The sequence below is a fragment of the Epinephelus moara genome, chromosome 8 (genome assembly GCF_006386435.1).
Source record: "Epinephelus moara isolate mb chromosome 8, YSFRI_EMoa_1.0, whole genome shotgun sequence".
Classification (NCBI taxonomy): domain Eukaryota; kingdom Metazoa; phylum Chordata; class Actinopteri; order Perciformes; family Serranidae; genus Epinephelus; species Epinephelus moara.
In genome coordinates, this window is record NC_065513.1 from 17,558,849 (window position 1) to 17,576,589 (window position 17,741).

The 17,741-nt window shown below is 42.6% G+C and overlaps 1 protein-coding gene across 1 annotated transcript in view; it reads left to right on the plus strand.

Moving 5' to 3' along the window:
• mctp1a (multiple C2 domains, transmembrane 1a) overlaps positions 1–17,741 on the plus strand; it is a 182,543-nt gene that overhangs the window by 136,821 nt on the left and 27,981 nt on the right. Inside the window, exons 16-17 of the mRNA XM_050050022.1 lie at positions 239–355; positions 12,472–12,528. Of these exons, the coding sequence (XP_049905979.1) occupies positions 239–355; positions 12,472–12,528 (174 nt within the window). The remainder of the gene's footprint in view (positions 1–238; positions 356–12,471; positions 12,529–17,741) is intronic.

Below are 17,741 nucleotides of genomic sequence, written 5' to 3' on the forward strand. Positions count from 1 at the left end.
ACACCAGGCCTGTACCTTTGTTGGAGCCCAGTCTTATTTTTACGCTTTGTTCCGTGGTGGTTATGTTTCTGCATATGAATGCGTATCGTTTCCAATTGCACATATGGTCGGCGTACGTTCTCAGGAGTTTGCCTCATAAGGGTCAATATGAGGTCTTGAATGTATACATTCTTCGCCCACACTGTTCTCACTTTTTTTGTTCTCTGCTGACGGTTTTTGTCTTTTTCTCTCCCTCAAGCTTTTTGTCATCGTTGTCTGGAACTTTGAACTCTATATGATTCCTCTGGCTTTGCTACTGCCTTTGGCCTGGAACTATATCCTCATCACATCGGGGAAGGATACCAGGCAAGATGTGGTGAGTAACCCCCCATACCTTCTTGATATTCCTCCGCCTTTCTTTCTTTTCACTGTAAAAAGCCTCTTTCCACACACAATGCAGGGTTAAAACTCAGACACCATTACCACAGAGACATTATGTTCTTATTTTATTTACGACATTAATCACATTTACAAGGATTTCATGTCTTTCATACGAGACAACGCATAGAATTTGTGATATTAAAGACGTGACAGGTGATTAAGGTCAGTATAGATGTACAGATGAGCTGAAGTGAAACATACTTTTTTTTTTAAACAACAGCAAGATGAGCATAATACAAACTCATTTAAAATACACCTTTTGATTAAACTGGACAAACTTTGAGCAAAATTGGAATTTAATTTAAAAAAAAATCTCTCAGGTGAATTTTTTTCCCCATCTGCCCCTTGAGGAGCTGCATTCTCAGTGCAATCTCACATTTCTCACTTTGCCTTCTTTGAGGCAAAGAAAAGGGAGAAATAATAGGCTGTCACCCTGAGCTACGTTACGCCACTTACCTGGTAGTATATTTATTTAATTCATTTATTTTTATCTCTTATACCAATTAAATGATGTCAAAGCAATGTCATGGAGAAACAGACATGTTTTAATCATGGCCAGGCACATTTGGAGAGTAGAGAGTGGAAACGAGAGAGAGAGCCGGACTATGGAGTGAGCGTGAACAATGAAGTGATTAATTTTAATAAGTGCCTTTTTCCAAGACTCAGTTGGAAATAACCAGTTAACAGACCTCAGATTTTTCTTGCAGTCTCTCACCCTCTATATGTGTATATTTATCCCTTCATAAGGATTCTGTGGGTTAGATAGGATTGGATTTGGAAGATATATTAAATTCAGTCATTATAATGAACCAAATCTCATTGCTGTGTGTCATTGTAGTATTACACTGAATAAAAAATGGAATTAGATGTGAGCTGTACATTACTTACAACACAGATTTATTTGGTAAGTCTCCAGAGCTAAGTCTCTCTTTTTATAAGCCTCTGTGTCTGTATTTGCTCATTTAAAAAGTTGACATAAAATCAGCAACAGACCACCCTTAGGAGACAGATACAAGCTGCCAGTTACTTATACAGTAGTCTGTGGCACATACTAGAATTTAAACTATTTAACTAGACATAGTAAACTCAGTAATTAAATGTTTGCAATAGCAAGTAGGTTCATAGACAAATCATTTTTAAAATTTGTGAATGACACAGACTTGAATTTCAGAGGATATTTCTCTTCACCTGTAGATGGCGACATTGCTTGACAAAAAAAAAAATCCCACATGCCTTAAGACAAAACCCGGCATGATGATTTGTCCCCCCACCTGCTGCTTGTATTTATCCAGACCTAATGATATTCTTTCCCCATGCACTTCCTAATTAAAATGAGGCAACAAAGGTTACATATTCTCGTAATGTGCCACTCACTTCACATACGAGTAAATACATGTAACTCCCACTTCATGCAGAATTGCTTTTCTCTCCCCCTTGAAAGGCACCATTGTGTCTCAAGTACCTCAGGAATTGGTTGGAACATTAAGACATGTTGATATTGTTGATACTCTTATGGCAAGTGCCTTTTAGGACGACAATACTGTTCTGCTCAGTTCTACAAAGTTGTCCTTTGCTCAGAGACAAGAGAAGATACGGACACTTATTATAACATATTTTAGTTTCACTGTTTTTACTGTCTGTCTTAAACAACATTGTAATTTGATTGACATGTACTTCCACATTTAGACCAGTGACATTGAACCTTGGTTTGTTATGATACAAGCACTACCATTTGCCACCAACTATGACAGTATTTACTTCTCTCTACTTTAATTGCTTGTAGCTCTCCTTGTTGCTATAGCCTTTTGTATTTCTTTGCCTGGTTACAATCCAAGCTAAAGGGTTTATTTGCCTTTGAAGGTTGCTTCAATATGATCATCTTCATAGTATGGTTTGAGGGGTTGAATTTAAAATACTTATCTGCTTGGGACACCAAGGCCAAGCATGTTTTTAACCATGAAAGCACTGCTGCAAAGTTTCATATCTGAACTTCATGCAGTGAAATGTCTCAGCTCTCTCTTAGGAGCACAATGAGCAATGGCTTTAAATGAACGTTGTGTACTTCTTACAGTTTGACAGCCTTGATATGTGTGGAGCAGAGGGTCGCTGCTGCTATTGGCTGGTGGAGGGTATGTAAAAAAGTTGGTTTGGGCTGGTGGTGAGATAGTAAGAGGCAAATATGCAGTGCAAGAGAACGGGATAGCAGTAGCATATATGTAGTGTAAGTGAATGTGCAGGTGTGTGCCTGATACATGGATACTGAGTACTGTGTGCGTTATTTTGGTAATGTTTTCACGTACTCTGGCGTGTTCACTTTTATTCCAAGGTTATGAGTAAGGCTAACCAAAGTGTCGAACCACAGCTCATGCAAACGCACACATACATTTTGCATGTGTGAGTCACTCCAGGTGTGTGCTTGTATTGTACTTGCATGTGTGGGGGAAAATACAGCAAGTGTACATGGAGATAAAAGTTATCCTTGTGTGTCTGTGTGGAAAAAAATGTGTGTGTATTTCCAGTCACTGTGTATGTACACATGAGCGTGCATATGCGTGAGTGTGTGCAGACATTCTTCGCAACAATATATCCGATGAAAGTGGGATTAATTGTCAAAGATTAGCACCATTAATGCTCCTTTTCTTGCCGCTGTGACAGTTGTGCTGCGCAGTACAGAGAAGCACGGGCGACACAAAGAAGATTCTCTGACAATCATCGTCTCTCTTGTCTCGGCTTTGCAATCTCACTGCCTCAGGATTGGTGAATGCGATGAACCCTCTCTTCTTGCTCCATTATCAACTCCCTGCCTCTTCCAGTTGTGATATTACTATCTTAAGTCAGCTAAAGTAACGTGCGATGGTGTAAGCATTCATTATTTTCAGGCATTTGTGTTTGCAAATACTGTACACACACATTCAGACACGAGTATCCCTTGAGTCCTGTCCCTGTTTGTTTTCAGACAGAGTTTCCCAATCTGCGTGCAGTGCAGGGGGGAAGTGGGTACAGCGAGAGCATGCAGTATCTGTGTTCTTTGCTTCCTTTCCCGGTCCCCTGGATTCCTCTTCCGAGTCTTTATCAAGCTGAAGTCATGGACGACTCACTGTTTCCCTCTCGCACTTGGCAGAGAACAGAGAAGAATAGAAAAGAAAACAAGGGAAAAAGGCTTTCTAATTACTTTAAACAACACACCAAATTAAAGCATTGTGCTGAGCCGAGCAAGGGTCAGCATCCGGAGCGCTGCGGTTTTCCAGCAGTCTGGGGTGAGGGTAATGCCAAAGGAATCTGTGCTGAACTCACTCTGAAGGGTGAGAGAGAGAGAGAGAGGGATAGGGTGGGGGAAGAAAGAGAGAAAACAAAAAAAAAGTATACGCATGAGTACAGACTTCCTAATGAACTGAAGGGCCTTGCTTCTTCTGATGGGTTCAATGTGAGGACCCTTCCCTGATTTTACACCGCAACCACAGTCCATAGTCCTGTCTATAGCAAATAAACAAACACAGTGTTCTCTACACACTGTAATTCACTACTCAGGGTCACTGAATGTTGTGTGGTTACATGCTGCTTTGCAAACAGATCTCGGATCAGCGCTCCTTTCCCCTCGCCCCAACCTTGACCAGTACCTGCTAAGCAGTCGGAGCGTCCTCAGAACAGCGATTAAAGGAGGCAGTGCACCAGCAAGGTCGCTGACCTCCTCTCTTATCATGTAGCACTCTGACCTGTGAACCCCGACTCTTCAACACTGTTTGCTGACCTGTGTGTCATGCTGTAACATGCTCACTGAAGCAAACCAACAAACAAAGAAGAGGACCTTTTACGCTTTTGAATATATGTGGAGTAAGATAGTGTTTTGACATTCAGAGCTAATAACGTACCGTCAAGGAATGTCTGCCCTGTCTTTCTGCATTTGTGTGTGGTTCCTAGAGGGGGAGGAGCAATTCCATAACATGACCCTGTCCTATCCATCTCTATCTTGTGTTGAAACCTGGGACAATTTGAGGCTTAGATCCATCCGTAGCCTGTTGCAAAGGAAGCTGGCAGTAGGTTGGGCTCGGTCAACCAGAGGATAGAGAAGAAGGCTGCAAGGCGTGTGTGCATGTGTATATCTTTTCATAGCAGTGTGTCATATTCACATGTACGCCTGCTTGCACGAGTGTATACAATGCGCGTTGAGATTAAGGAGCCAAGACACATCCCGATAGAAATCCTGCCTTGCTGTTCTGTTGGCCCAGAAAGGCCCTTAGCAGATGTTACGAAGGTGTTAATTTCAGTGCAGGCTGTCGTACAGGGCACATACGGAATATGGTGATGTCTCTTTCTACCACGGGATGATGGGCAATTAGGCCTTGTCACACTGGAGGACCATCATCTTTATCCCATGCTTCAGACCATTACATAGATTCACCCACTAGATTCACCAACCCATTACAGAAGAGAAGACCTTAATGGCCCGAAGATACTTCACGCTCATAGACGTGCCTCCAACGTTGAGATCGAGCTGACAACTTTCAACCCACTCTACATCCAGAGTGAGATAGTATTTCCATAAACAACAACAAATATGGAGTTTAATCTCCCCAACAAGACTTAGTCATCCTTTTAGAAAAAAAAATAATTGACTACGGTTTTCTACTAATTTTGCCATTTTCTATTTGTTCAAATCCATGTTGCTTGTTGTAGTGTAATCTTTACTTTCCCGACTGTGAAGCACTCAGTGTGACAGCGGCATATTGTTCATTAGCGTAAAAAGAATCTGGTTTATTTCCAAGACAGTAATAATGACTGATTTCATTGGAACATTGTATCATTTCTAGAACAAAACTTCATTGCCATTTTTATCTATTCTATTTTCTCCCTGATTTTGCATCTCAAAAAACCCTCTGCTTCTCTAAACACACTGTGCCTTGACATCTGCCCTCATTAAAAGCCACGCACAACACAGGTAGAGAAGAGTAAATATTAGGAAAGCTGGAAGGGAAAAGAGGAAACACAGCCTATTATACCTCAACTCCTCCAGAAAGTCACACCTCCACTTTTTCCCTATAAAACCGCAACTCTGGAAAGAAAAGGAGAATGAGAAAAGGAGATGGAGTGGGAGCAGGAGACAGAAAAAGACAGAGAGGCATTCAGAGAGATGGAGCGACAGAGAGACGGAGGCAGAGGAAAACAGCGGTGGATGGCAGGCACTCCTCAGTGCGGAGTCAGACATGGCAGTTGGTGACAGGTGACAAAATCAAAAGGTCATGTCACTTTTAACTGGGAGCGCCTGTGCCCCACTGATTTCCCCCGTGCCGCCCCGGCATCACCGCGCTCATCTCTGCTCCTCTCGCTGCCTCTCTGTCTCTGCTAAACTGGCAGATAGGATGGCAGGCTGGCAGGCAGAAAGACAGGCGACGGGCATAGTTTGAAGCGGGACGGGAGCATCGGGAGCATCAGGAATGCCACTGCAGAATCCTCCCAGCCTCCCTTTTCATCATGTTGTCTCTCTTTCCCTTCCTTTCCCTCCATTTGTCTAACTCCCTTCATCACACTGAACCTTTGTAACTGTCTGTGCTCTTTGCTAACAACGTCAGCGGCTCAGGGTGTCTGCCTCAGTGCTTGTTGTTGTTGTTTTGTCTATACAGTACACCCGCTGTAGCTTTTTGTGAGTTTTTTGGTTTAAACCTTGAGCTTAAGCCCACAGATGTGAGTGTGTTTGTGTGCAATAGATTGCACATCAAGTATGTACCAGCTCTAGCCCTCTTTTCCACAAGTGAATATGAGAAACAATAAGACGAGACAGCGTCATCTGTCTGAGAAGGACAAACATCTTATCACTGAATTTACAGTATTTACTCGCTATCTCAACAATGCTAGTGGAGCATGTAAAATTGGACTTTCCTCTGGATGGCTGCTGAATCCCTGACTAAACATACTTGCTGATTTGTCAGCAAATACACAGTGAGAAATGTACATTGTTTGCCACGCTTACATTACTATCCCGAAACTCAATCTCTCCAAACACTCACAGATTTGGTGTTGCTTTCATGAATATGGAGCCGCCCACCCCACCCCCACCCCCAGCCTCCAGCTCCAGTAGCACCCCGGCTTCACCCCTCTCTAGCCCCCTGCTGGGTGAGCCCTGGCTGGGGCAGTGCAGATGGAAGGGCCCCCCTCTGAGGGCCACGGCTCTGACAGCTTGTGAAGGGCCCGCGTGGGTCAGCCAGGCTCAGCCAGCAGCCCTTATCAGACGCACAGCCCTCCCCCAGTCTGCAGAAACTGTGGTGTAGGCAATATGCACACGCACACACACACTCACACTCAAACACATACACATCCACTCATGGACAGTGCATACCAAGTAGGGCCTTGAGATCCCCCAGCCAGCCAGTCGGCCAAACCTCAGCAGCTGGAGAGGTTAAAACCCCCTCACGTATCAAAGAGGAAGAGCAGCAGGAGGATGGAGGGAGGGAGGGATAGAGGAATGGGAGAAAAAAGGAGGAGAAAGTATATCTTCATGTTCGCCGGGATGTCTGCCTCCGCGTCAATTCCCACTGCGGCTGTCATTGGGAAGGTTAGGAGGGGAGATAGTGGAACTCAGCCTGGCCAGGGAGCGGGAGAGGGGCGAGTGTAGAGGCATTTCAGAGGAGGGGTGAAAATGATGTGGCTACTACTTCAGGTAGTAGATTTTTACTTTCCCTCTGTGGAGTGTGTGTGTGCACTTGTTTCATTGATCCAGACAGGGTCTGTTCTCTTTTACTTCCCTGAAAGTAGCATCCATCCACTCCAAGTACTGTGTTTTGTTTCTGACTTGTCAAGTTAGATTTAAACTCTCCAGTATGTCTCTTACACAGCAGGTGCTTAAAAAGTCTTGAAATGTCAATTTTATAAATATTAGGCCTTAAAAGTCATCATATAGTTTTAAATTTAATATTTTTAGATTTCTTTTTGAATCAAGTTCAATCCACATTTATGATGTTACAAGTCTTATATGATGTTACATGTCTGCCACTGTAACTCATAGTGTATTTTTACTTTATACTTACATTTACCTTTTGGCAAAATGTAGATTAACCTAACTCGCTTTAATAATTCCCATATTCTTAGATATATCCTACCATTGCACCGGACCTTTATACTTAACTGCAATGCCTGAATAAGAAAATGAGGATTTGTCAAGAACTCTGTCTTAAATTTGGTTAAAAATGGTCTTGGAAAAAGTCTTTTAAAGCAGGGTTAGGGTGTCTGATACCCTCTCACACTGTAGTTATACAACTATTGATAAGTACATCAAGTTGATTAGTTACCTAGCATTTCTTAATTATTTGGGCTCAATGCCTTTACATTGTATTCACTAGGTAAGGGTTATGTTCTATAAGGTACAGGACATTAATAAAGATTGGCCAATTTTAAATTGCAGGCACTGTACTCCAGCTACAAATGCTGCACTGTTTTAAAGGTCCAGTTTGTAGGATTTAGGGCCATCTGTTGGCAGAAATGGTTCATCATATTCATAACTATGTTTTTATTGGTTTATAATCACCTGAAAGTAAGAATGGTTGTGTTTTTGTTACCTTAGATTGAGCCCTTTTCCGTAAAGTCCACCATTTTGTTCTACAGTAGCCCAGAAGGGACAAATCAAACACTGGCTCTAGATAGGGCCATTTGCTTTTTCAGCAAATGTCAGCCAGCGTAGTTCTTCTACTCATATGGCACACGGAAGAAGTTTCAGTTCTGCCATTAAACCCTGCACACTGAACCTTTGAGTTAAGAAGCTTCGGGTCACATTAACTATCACATTCAACAAAACACTACAAAGCCATGGTGCTACCTGTAATCAGAAGTTCACAGTACCCTATGACCCCTCAGAGTTTGCTCTCTCTCCTTGAATAGGCACTAGGGGTGCTGTTGTGCTGCTGACTTTGTGCAAGAAGCTCCCTGTAAAGGCAAAAGGAGAATACACAAATTTCCCTCTTGGGAATCAATAGTGTAACAGAATTTTCTACCTGATAGGCAGTTCTTGAAACACCTTTTTTCTGCTGTTCCTTTCCACCACTCTTACAACTTGTTCATCACATCTCAGTCAATCAGTCTGTGCAGCAAAACATCAGATCAAAACACACTCTAGGCTTTTCGTCTACCTTAGATTCTTTCTTTCTTTTTTTTTTTTTTGCCAGACTTAATTCAAATTCAGTCCAGGAAGATTTTAGCTAGCACCGTGCACTTCATCTGGCACAGAGCAACAGTAAATGGAGGAGAGAGTTCTGTAAGGCTGAGTTTAAATTAGTGCTAACATAAAGACGCAAAACATAGAAGAGTCACAGTTCCAGCTTTGTAGCTGTCAAGTATCAGTCACCGAATGGAGTAAAGCAATAGTCCTGCAAGGATGCACTGAGAAGGCAACAAAATAAGAGGATATTACACAACCTTTGATTTGATTTGGTTGCTTGGACTGTGGTGTCATTAAAAATCAAGTCATACATATGATCGGAAGCTCTACATGTAATTTTCAAAGTAAAGATAGATAATGTACAAATGCTTTTCATTTCATTTTAATGGACATTCATATGTTCTTCTTATCTGTATTTGTACATTGATGGGGATTAATGTAAGCGAGAAATCTGTGACAATGTGCTGGGATCTGAGCCAGTGCAACAGAAACTTTGGCCCTGTCTACACGCCTACAGATGTTTTTGAAAACTGATATTTTTTCCCTCCATTTTAGAAAAACAATTCTGTTCACAGGACCTTTGATTTATACACTAGAATGCAAAAATGACTCCAAGCGCATGCCAATGTTCAGCAATCTACCTCTTTACAGGGGTAACAAAGTGTACAGGCTTATTTAACTGATCTCATCACAACTGATTCCTGTAAAATTTAAGGATTAAGGAGCTGAGTCAAGCGTACAAGTGATGCTCTGGACATGCAAAAGTTTTCCATCCATTCCTCATGGACAACAAGCCCACTTTAGAAAGTGTCCCACCATCAGCTGGTTTAACTGGGCCTGATCCAAAACCGTTGTTTCAGGCGGTCTTTGAACAGTGGACACTGAGGTGGAGCAAAAACATCGGGTGCAGCAAATGCCTCCGTTCAACCATGAAGTGGTGCAGTAGTACGATGTCTATGAGTGATATAGCCTTTGTATTAAGCAGTGCTAATAAAACATTACCAAACGTTGTTTTTGAACGTGAGCATGTACAAATTGAGATTACTGTACGTCATCAGTTCCCGTTATGCTCCATTATACATGTCCACACAGATAAACAGTAACCAGAGTTTTAGGAAATCTGCACCTTAAAAGGCATTTTATTAGGGGCCAAATGGTAAAGAAAAATATCAGTTTACAAAAAATATCTGTGTATGTGTAGACAGGGCCTTAATTCTTGCAAATCAGCTTTATAGGTATGAGCCACTAAAGCCAAACAGATGTATTTATACTTTTACAGCCATTTGAACTCTCAATGTCATTGTACTCACTTATATTCTTTGTGTGTATTTTATATTATCACCATCTTTGTATGTATTTATGGGGCACAGTGTAATCTGTAAGAGTAGCCTGCATCATCCCTGTATCATTTGAATAGGTCTGAATATGTTAATCCCCACCTCAGTAGATATTGAATTGACTGGAGCGGCTCTGCAGGCAACGTGAGCTCTACGCGATCCTGTCGACAGCAAGGCTTTGATGCTGCCGTGCTGTAATGATAGTAATTTAAACAACATGATAATGGGGGGATAAGCAGACAAATGATATCATACACCAAACAGGTCTTAGAAAGAGCGAAAGAATGAGACAAATAGAGAGAGAGGGAGAGAGGTAGAGGGAGAGAAAGAAAGAAAGATGTTTGGAATTCATCGGCTGCACTGAGGTAATTTATATCCTCCCCTTACCGAGACAGTAGCTTCAGTGCACACATTTAGCCGTGGCAATCTTCAGGGCAGATGACATGTTCCATGTCTTTTTATTTATTAATTTTACACTGTGTCTCATTGCGGGAAACATGACTTCTCTCTGTAACCAGAGGCGATAGAGGAGAGAGAGCAGAGCGGAGAGCAGAGAGAGACAAACGACTCTATCATTCTCTCTGTCTCTCTAGGTCATGCTTCTCCAGCTAGCTCATGCTCATTCCCTTTGTTTAAAGTTTGGAGCGTGTGCCAGGCGTGCCCTAGTAAAGCCTCTGTGTGGAGGAATCCATTATGTTTGTATTTTGGCACGGGTGAAAGGATTTGGGAGGAACCATGATGACTTTATAAACAGTTATAGTTCATTTGTTTAGAGTTGCCAGAAGGCTTTCATTTTACAGTATCATGTTGGCATCTTTTGCCTCAGCTGAGCAGGAGAATTCCCTCTCTGGTGTTTGTATACTGTATTAGTGAATGTATTCTGTATCAATAAAGAGATGAACTGTGAACACTCAGGCTTATTTGTCTAGACACTGATGGAGTCTCGGTGAAGTGGGAATAACCAGTTGCTGTACAGTACAGGCAGTTAAAACGAGAGGTGCCATGCACACATGCACAACGCTTTGCCCCAGTGACTCTGTGCTATTGATAGAACACACACACAAACACACCCAAGCACTATTGACTCTACCCTCTCAACTCTGCTGTTCTGAACTCCTCTTTGTTTGTGTGGGAAGCTGCATTTACATAAGAGGCTTATGTCAGCCGCCACATAGTTTCCCCCCCTTATTCCAATGAAAAACAAAAAGGACAAAAGCTATTGTCTTGTTAAGTAATGATTTTTGGATTTCTCCAAACTAGTTTGTGCCGTTCTGGAGGTGGTTAGGGGGTTGTGGTGATGGTGATGGCGAGGCTGGGCAAAGGTTTTTAGGGGGTTTGGGGGTTGGTGACAACAATGAGAGTAGATGAATGCTGAGGTTGACAGCTGTAGAGCTTATGATATGGGTGTTTGTTTATGTAAATTGGGAGCAACAATATGACCTTGTAGCTTTGATGTGTGATTGACAGAAAGAGGGTGGATAAGAGAGGCAGGGGGGATCTGTGGTTTTTCGCCTCGCTGGCATCAGTCTAGACACGTGAACTTGTGCGTGCTCACAAAGACACCCAAACAACTCCAGTACTGTATTCCAATTTTACATTGTATCACAGAACACAGTGGCCCAACCTGCTTTTGTTGGTTCAAGGCTTTCCATATATGCCAAGACATTTGTTTACTCGCTTGCTTTTCACATACAGTTAGAGGTTGGAGCTGTATGTGAAGGATGGCATTTTCTATTCATTCCAATGCCTCTTAATTTTTATATAGAAATTCTGTTACTGAGGGGGAAAAAGTACAACATGCAGTTTATGTATCCATATGTGCCTTTGTGTTTCTGACTGTGTGCATGTGAGTGTGTCATTTTTCCTTTGTGTTGTACAACGTGTATCACGGTATTTGGGGGCTTCAGCGCTATACCAGCTCCAGTTTCATCGGTTGTGGACCACTGAAGCACGTAGTTGCTGTTCTTTGTGACTTGCTCTCCGCGCTGCAGGCTTTCTTCTTCCTCCTCTCAAGGAGCATCATTCTGTGAGAGGATGTGAAACGATAGATAGATGAATGTACAGCGATAGGGAAGGCTGGCGGTCGAGGTGAGAGACGAGTGCAAAGGTCGGGGAGGTCAGATGAGACCGAGCAGAGACAGAAGGAGAAGAGTTCTGCAGCTCATCCCGCTGAATGCTATAAGATTTGAATGCTTTTGTGCAATGCGATTTGAGTGGATGAATAGACTTTAATCCGCAGCCCGTTGAAACTCAAAGCCAGAGCATTTGCTTACATTTCCAGAAGTGTCAACACATTTGAACAACAGAATGTTTCTAAAATTAAATTCTAATTCTGAACCTTTCGGAGGCTCGTGACATATTAGCACACACCAATCCGATAGTTGTGCTATCTGCATGCTTTTCATACTCATTAACAAACTCTTGCCAGACATAAGCATAACCAATCAGCTTTAGTATGCCTCTTTGGCTGTTCTGAAGATGTTAACCCTGTGTTATCTGATGTTTGTCTGTACTATAGCTGTTGCATAAACATTTTTACTTTCTTTCTCTTTCCTCTGTTGCGACTGTCAGCAAGCAGTGGAGGACCTGCTGGAGGACGAGGATGAGGATTTTGACAAAGATGACAAGGTAATTATGTCTTGTGTCAGGGACACACACAAACATATGCACTCACACACACATACGCACACTGCCTCAGGAGAGGTTGACACCGCTTCACACACACCGGAAACACAAACAGACGAACGGAATGACTCCGTCTTCCCCTCCCATCTCCTCCCCCGTTCAGGTATTCTTGTTGCCTGAGGCACAAACACGTGTACAAAGATTGTACAACCTTTTAACCTTTTGAAAAGTTTTCTCTGTAGATATACACACAGCACATTTCTCACCTTTCCTCCTTGTGGTTTTGCTTTGCTTTGGTCTGTTGCTGCAGCTTGGTACATTATCCTTATTTTTCCTTTCATGTAACACTATGTCGAATTCACGTTACTAACGTTCAGCCCCGCTTCCTGAGAACATGCACCCATATAAAGTGCTTAGTTAGCTATTTAGGTCCATTCACTGCTCCTTTATGTCCCAGTAAAACAGCATCTGGGCTTGTCCAGACACTATCAGGTAACAACAGGTGGCTGCTTTACTGCCTCCGCTCGTTTACACTGTAGGAACAGCTACTGAAACAAATGCCACTGGATAGGATACAGTCCCTTGTCAATGTTCCACTTGGGAATGGTAATTGAAATGGTGCAGCTCTTTATCCACCCACTGTGTTGTCTGGTTTTTTGGTGAGGCGTACTTGAAATGAAAACAATATCCTGCTTGATACACCAGTCTGTTGAAAATCCAACAGTGTTAAACAAGGACAAAATTAAAAGTTCAGCTTTTAAAAGAAGTCCACATCTTTAACGATGAAAACGGTGAAGTACCTAGACTGAAAAGTAGGGAATAGAAATGACTTGAGCTGATACTTGATGCCTTACAGCCACACTCCGGCAATATAAAGGTTAGTAGGTTAAGATGTGGTAAATTGCATGGTCTGGTTTGGTAATCTTTGTGGAGGAAAACTCTGGCTTTTTGCAATGGTAATTGTGAAGGCCTTTGACCAGGCAATTTGATATCTGAAAATTATTTTTGCCCGAGGACACTCTTTACGCTGAATTTACTCATGCAACTGCAACCTTGCTACAACCTCTCCCGTTTTGAAGGGTCATAACTGCAAGCCTGCAACAAAAGGGTTAAAAAAACACATTTATAGTGCAGATGGTCAAATAGTCATCCCACCAGTAAGTCAGCCAGCCAGCCCGTCAGGCGATGAGCACACAAAGATACGTGAGCATTACATCCTCTCCCACAGTGATGCAGAAGCAAAGTTTCATGGCTGTGAAGTTCCAAGGCTGAAATGTACAGGGGGGCCACCGACTGAAGATATGCACCAGGCAACCTTGAACCTTTTTTTTTCCTACCCTTTCTTTATGTCTGTCCTCCATCATTGCATTTCCCACCTCCTCTCAGGGAAAAAAATAAAAATACAGGCATTTGAAAAGCTGCAGATTATATGAAATACATTTTGGACTTTCATATTGAAATGAGGTGCAGCAGCAGCTTTTGCGGCCTCCGTCAGATTTGGTGCCAAACTGATTATTCCACATAAGAGGGCCTTGCTCTCTGTGCTCACACAGGGCTGGGATGCTGGATAGCACAGCCGCCACAAAGGCTACAATTTACCAACTCTGGCTTCATACATTTTGATCTATTGCTCCCCTCAACTGTTAGCATTTCATTTGAGCTGTAGGGAAGTTGAAAGGGGGGCATTTTTCTTTTTTTTTTCTTCGCCTACATGTCTCTCCCCTCCCACTCTCCTTCTACCCTTCCCTCAATCGTCCTCTTTCCTGCCTTTTTTCTCTTTCAGTCTGACACATACTCTCTCGCTCCCTCTTCCCCTCTCTCCCTCTCCCTCCAACCTGGTTAAGTGCAGAACAAATGGACTTTCAAGGCTTAACAAATTTGTCTTTTACATTGGATATGAGGTCTTTTACATTGGATATGAGGCACAGCTTCAGATTGTATGAGTAAGTATGAAGGACGGGTCAAAGGAGGCCTCTTTTATGGCACAGGCCTATAGGGGAGAGAGGGAAGAAGGGAGAGAGCAAAGGGAGAGAGGAGAGGGGGAAAAAAAGATTAATAAATATGCCAAGGCCTCATTTTAATTGAACTTGAAGCATATGTTGCAAGTATGTACAATCCGTCCCAGATGTTTACTCCGTCCATGTGCACGGCTCTTCCCAGAGCACCACAAGGCAGCTATTAGCTGGATAACCTTTGCTCCAGAGGCTAAATGGGGTATTACATGGCCAAAAAGTAGAGCACCTGTTTTTCATTGCATAGAGGACCCCTTGCAGGCTTTTTGCCTTGGATCACCACATGTGTTTTGACTTAACAGATTGTTGGGCAGACGTGAAAAGTGTCTTTCTTGTGAGCAAGCGCTGATATTAGTCACTTAATCTCAATGAAAGTCCAGCATCTTGACTAATTGATGGGGACGGCTAAGTTGTTAAAGCCAAGCAGGCAGGCACATGAAGGGTGAAAGAATGTTAGACACAAACTAATTTTTTGTTCCCCCCCCTCCTCCACACTGTGTGTTTGTGTGTGTGTGTGTGCACTGACCTTCAACATGGAATGTTGCTTGGATCTTATTGCCGACACACACATAAAATATGTTAGTGGTATACTGCCCCAGTTTTTAACCTCTATTTTTAATAAAACTGATTTTAAACATAATGGCAAGATGCAGATGCACCCTTTCTCCTTCAAAGTACATTAGTGAGCCAATACATAGACGTAAAACACAAAGTTATAGAAATTGTACGCCTAGACATAACCCATATGTTTTGCATGAAAGGATATTTATTTCGACAAGTAATCCACTTAGTTACCTATGTTGTTGTTAGTCACCTTTCTAGTAACACTGATTTTATTTTAAGGAGCAGTGTGTTGGATTCTGTGGCATCTAGCATCTAACTGAATGCCCCTCATCCCCCCTTTCCAAGCGTGTCAACTGTAGCATTCGGGTAATGTAAAAACCGTAGAGCCTGTTTAGACCTGGTATTAACCTGTCTTGAATGATCCGATCACAAGTGGACACTTGCCACTTGGACCACTTGCCGAGGTGGTCTGGGGTGCATTCGACCACATATCTTTTGTAGTGTAAATGTTTATAAGTCCCGATGTGTCCCCTGTATCATCCCAGTCCTTGCTGGGGGCACATGTCATGATGGTTGTTTTAGTGCCAAGGGGCTAATGCTCTATAACTTGCCCATTTTATGATGAGTTGGACGTAGTGTTGCATGACCATTCATTGTTTTGCCCTGTGGGAGAAGCGTGTAGATTTCTGCTGAAAGCACTATCTGCCAATATAACTGCTAAAATTACTAGTGAGCATGCTAGTGAGAGTGTTAACGTAATAACAGTGCACTTGGCCCCTTGATCTTCTAGGGTAAGTGACTTAGGCAGTAACAAAATCTGAACACAAATGGTCTGCTAGAGATGCATGATAGACACAGGTGTGAACAGGGATGTGTCTCAGCTGTCTACTTGTGCTCGGATCACTGACATGCATGTTAAAACCAGGTTTAAACAGGCTCATAGACTGTGTAAAAATAATGGACACAGCCACCATGACATCATTCCTTGGTTCCCATGTTAGAAGCCTCAAGTTCGGCATTTGGTCGTCTTTTGGAGCCAGAAATGACCCTATCTGGGTGAAAAGGTGGAGCTGTGGAGAAGTGAAGGGTGGGTTTCTCTGAGAGCAAGAGGAACGCTATCCACAGAAGGCCTGTTAATTAAAGCGGACCGCCTCAATTATGCGCAACTTAAAGTCTTAATAAAATTCAAACAGGTGAGTTATATAAAAATTCACCCCCACACATTTGTTATGAGGGGGGAAATTAACTCTAGAGATGTATTTTGTAACAGGCTGTAAACATGTTTATTTCTGCTTTAAAGTTTGGCATTTTAACATGGGGGTCCAAGGGGATTGACTCGCTTTTTGAGCCAGTCTCAAGTGGCCATCCGAGGAACTGCAGCTTTTTGGCACACCCGCATTGGATTCATTTTTTGGCCCTGGAGGTTGCCTCTTGTTAAAACCACGAAAGTTCCTATTTATTTTTTTATTTTTAGATGCCCCTAAATCCTCCACACTACAGCTTTAACAGGAACATTATCAGAGATGTAGTTGTCATTGGAAAATATTTGATTTGCTTTGTAAAATGATCTTAAGAGAGTTTTCAACCAGAATGTAATAGACCTTTATTATGGTAGATATTTTGACTTGTTATGGCAAGGTCTGATTAACAACATTAATAATGACTCCATTCAATCAAAGTGGCCCAGTAAGCCCTGCTGCTGAGTAGCATGCACAATACCAGGACCGTGGAACTGGTGAAAAGTGAATAGTAGCAATTATCAATGTTATTAGTTACACCTGTGAGTTCCTGCTATTATGTTTCTGCCATCTTTTAAATTACATAGACAGTTATTCATATCTAAGTATCTATGACTACTGTCACCTCAATCATCCCTACACCCACAAGTCAAAGAAAATGCATTTTAATTTTATCTTACCGACTAAAAACAACAGCAACAAACCTGTCCTTTAGCACCTTTTTGGTCCTATTCAATATCTTCCAGTACAGCTTGAAGTAACAGTGTGAGATAGCATTCCTATATTTACAGGCTACTGGCTGCAGGGGCTTCAGTGTGCAATGTAGCCTGTGATGTCTCCTCTCACCTGTGGGCTCACTGTCCAGAGCTGGCATGAGGCAATCACCTTAAGGCTTTGCATGGGTGTGAGTGTTAGTGTGCGTAAATGTGTTTGTGTATTTGTGTGAGCGTCTCACTTATGTGTGTGTGCAGTGGCTCAGCAGCCTCCCAGAGGAGGGCGGGAGGGTGGTTGGGGGGAGCTTACTGGAAAAAGGGAGAAAGAGAGTGAGTGTGAGAGAGAGACAGACTGAAGGAGTGAGGAGATTACCCTCACACGGTTGACTGGTCACTGAAGCGCTCGTGCTCCGCTCAGCTAGGCTCCACTAGCCTCAGGAGGACCTGACACAGATAAGATACACACTGCAATCATGTCCTGCTCACGGGCTTACTGCTCGGTGCACTCCCTCTCTCTTTCTCTCTCTATGTCTATCTATCTATATCTCGCTCACACACACACACACACACACACATACACGGACAGACATACCACATGCACCTTCAAAATATCTCCTGTTTCTTGCTCATTTTCTCCTTCCCTCCCTCATGTGCAAAGTTGATGGTAAATAGAGAGTTGACTTAATTTA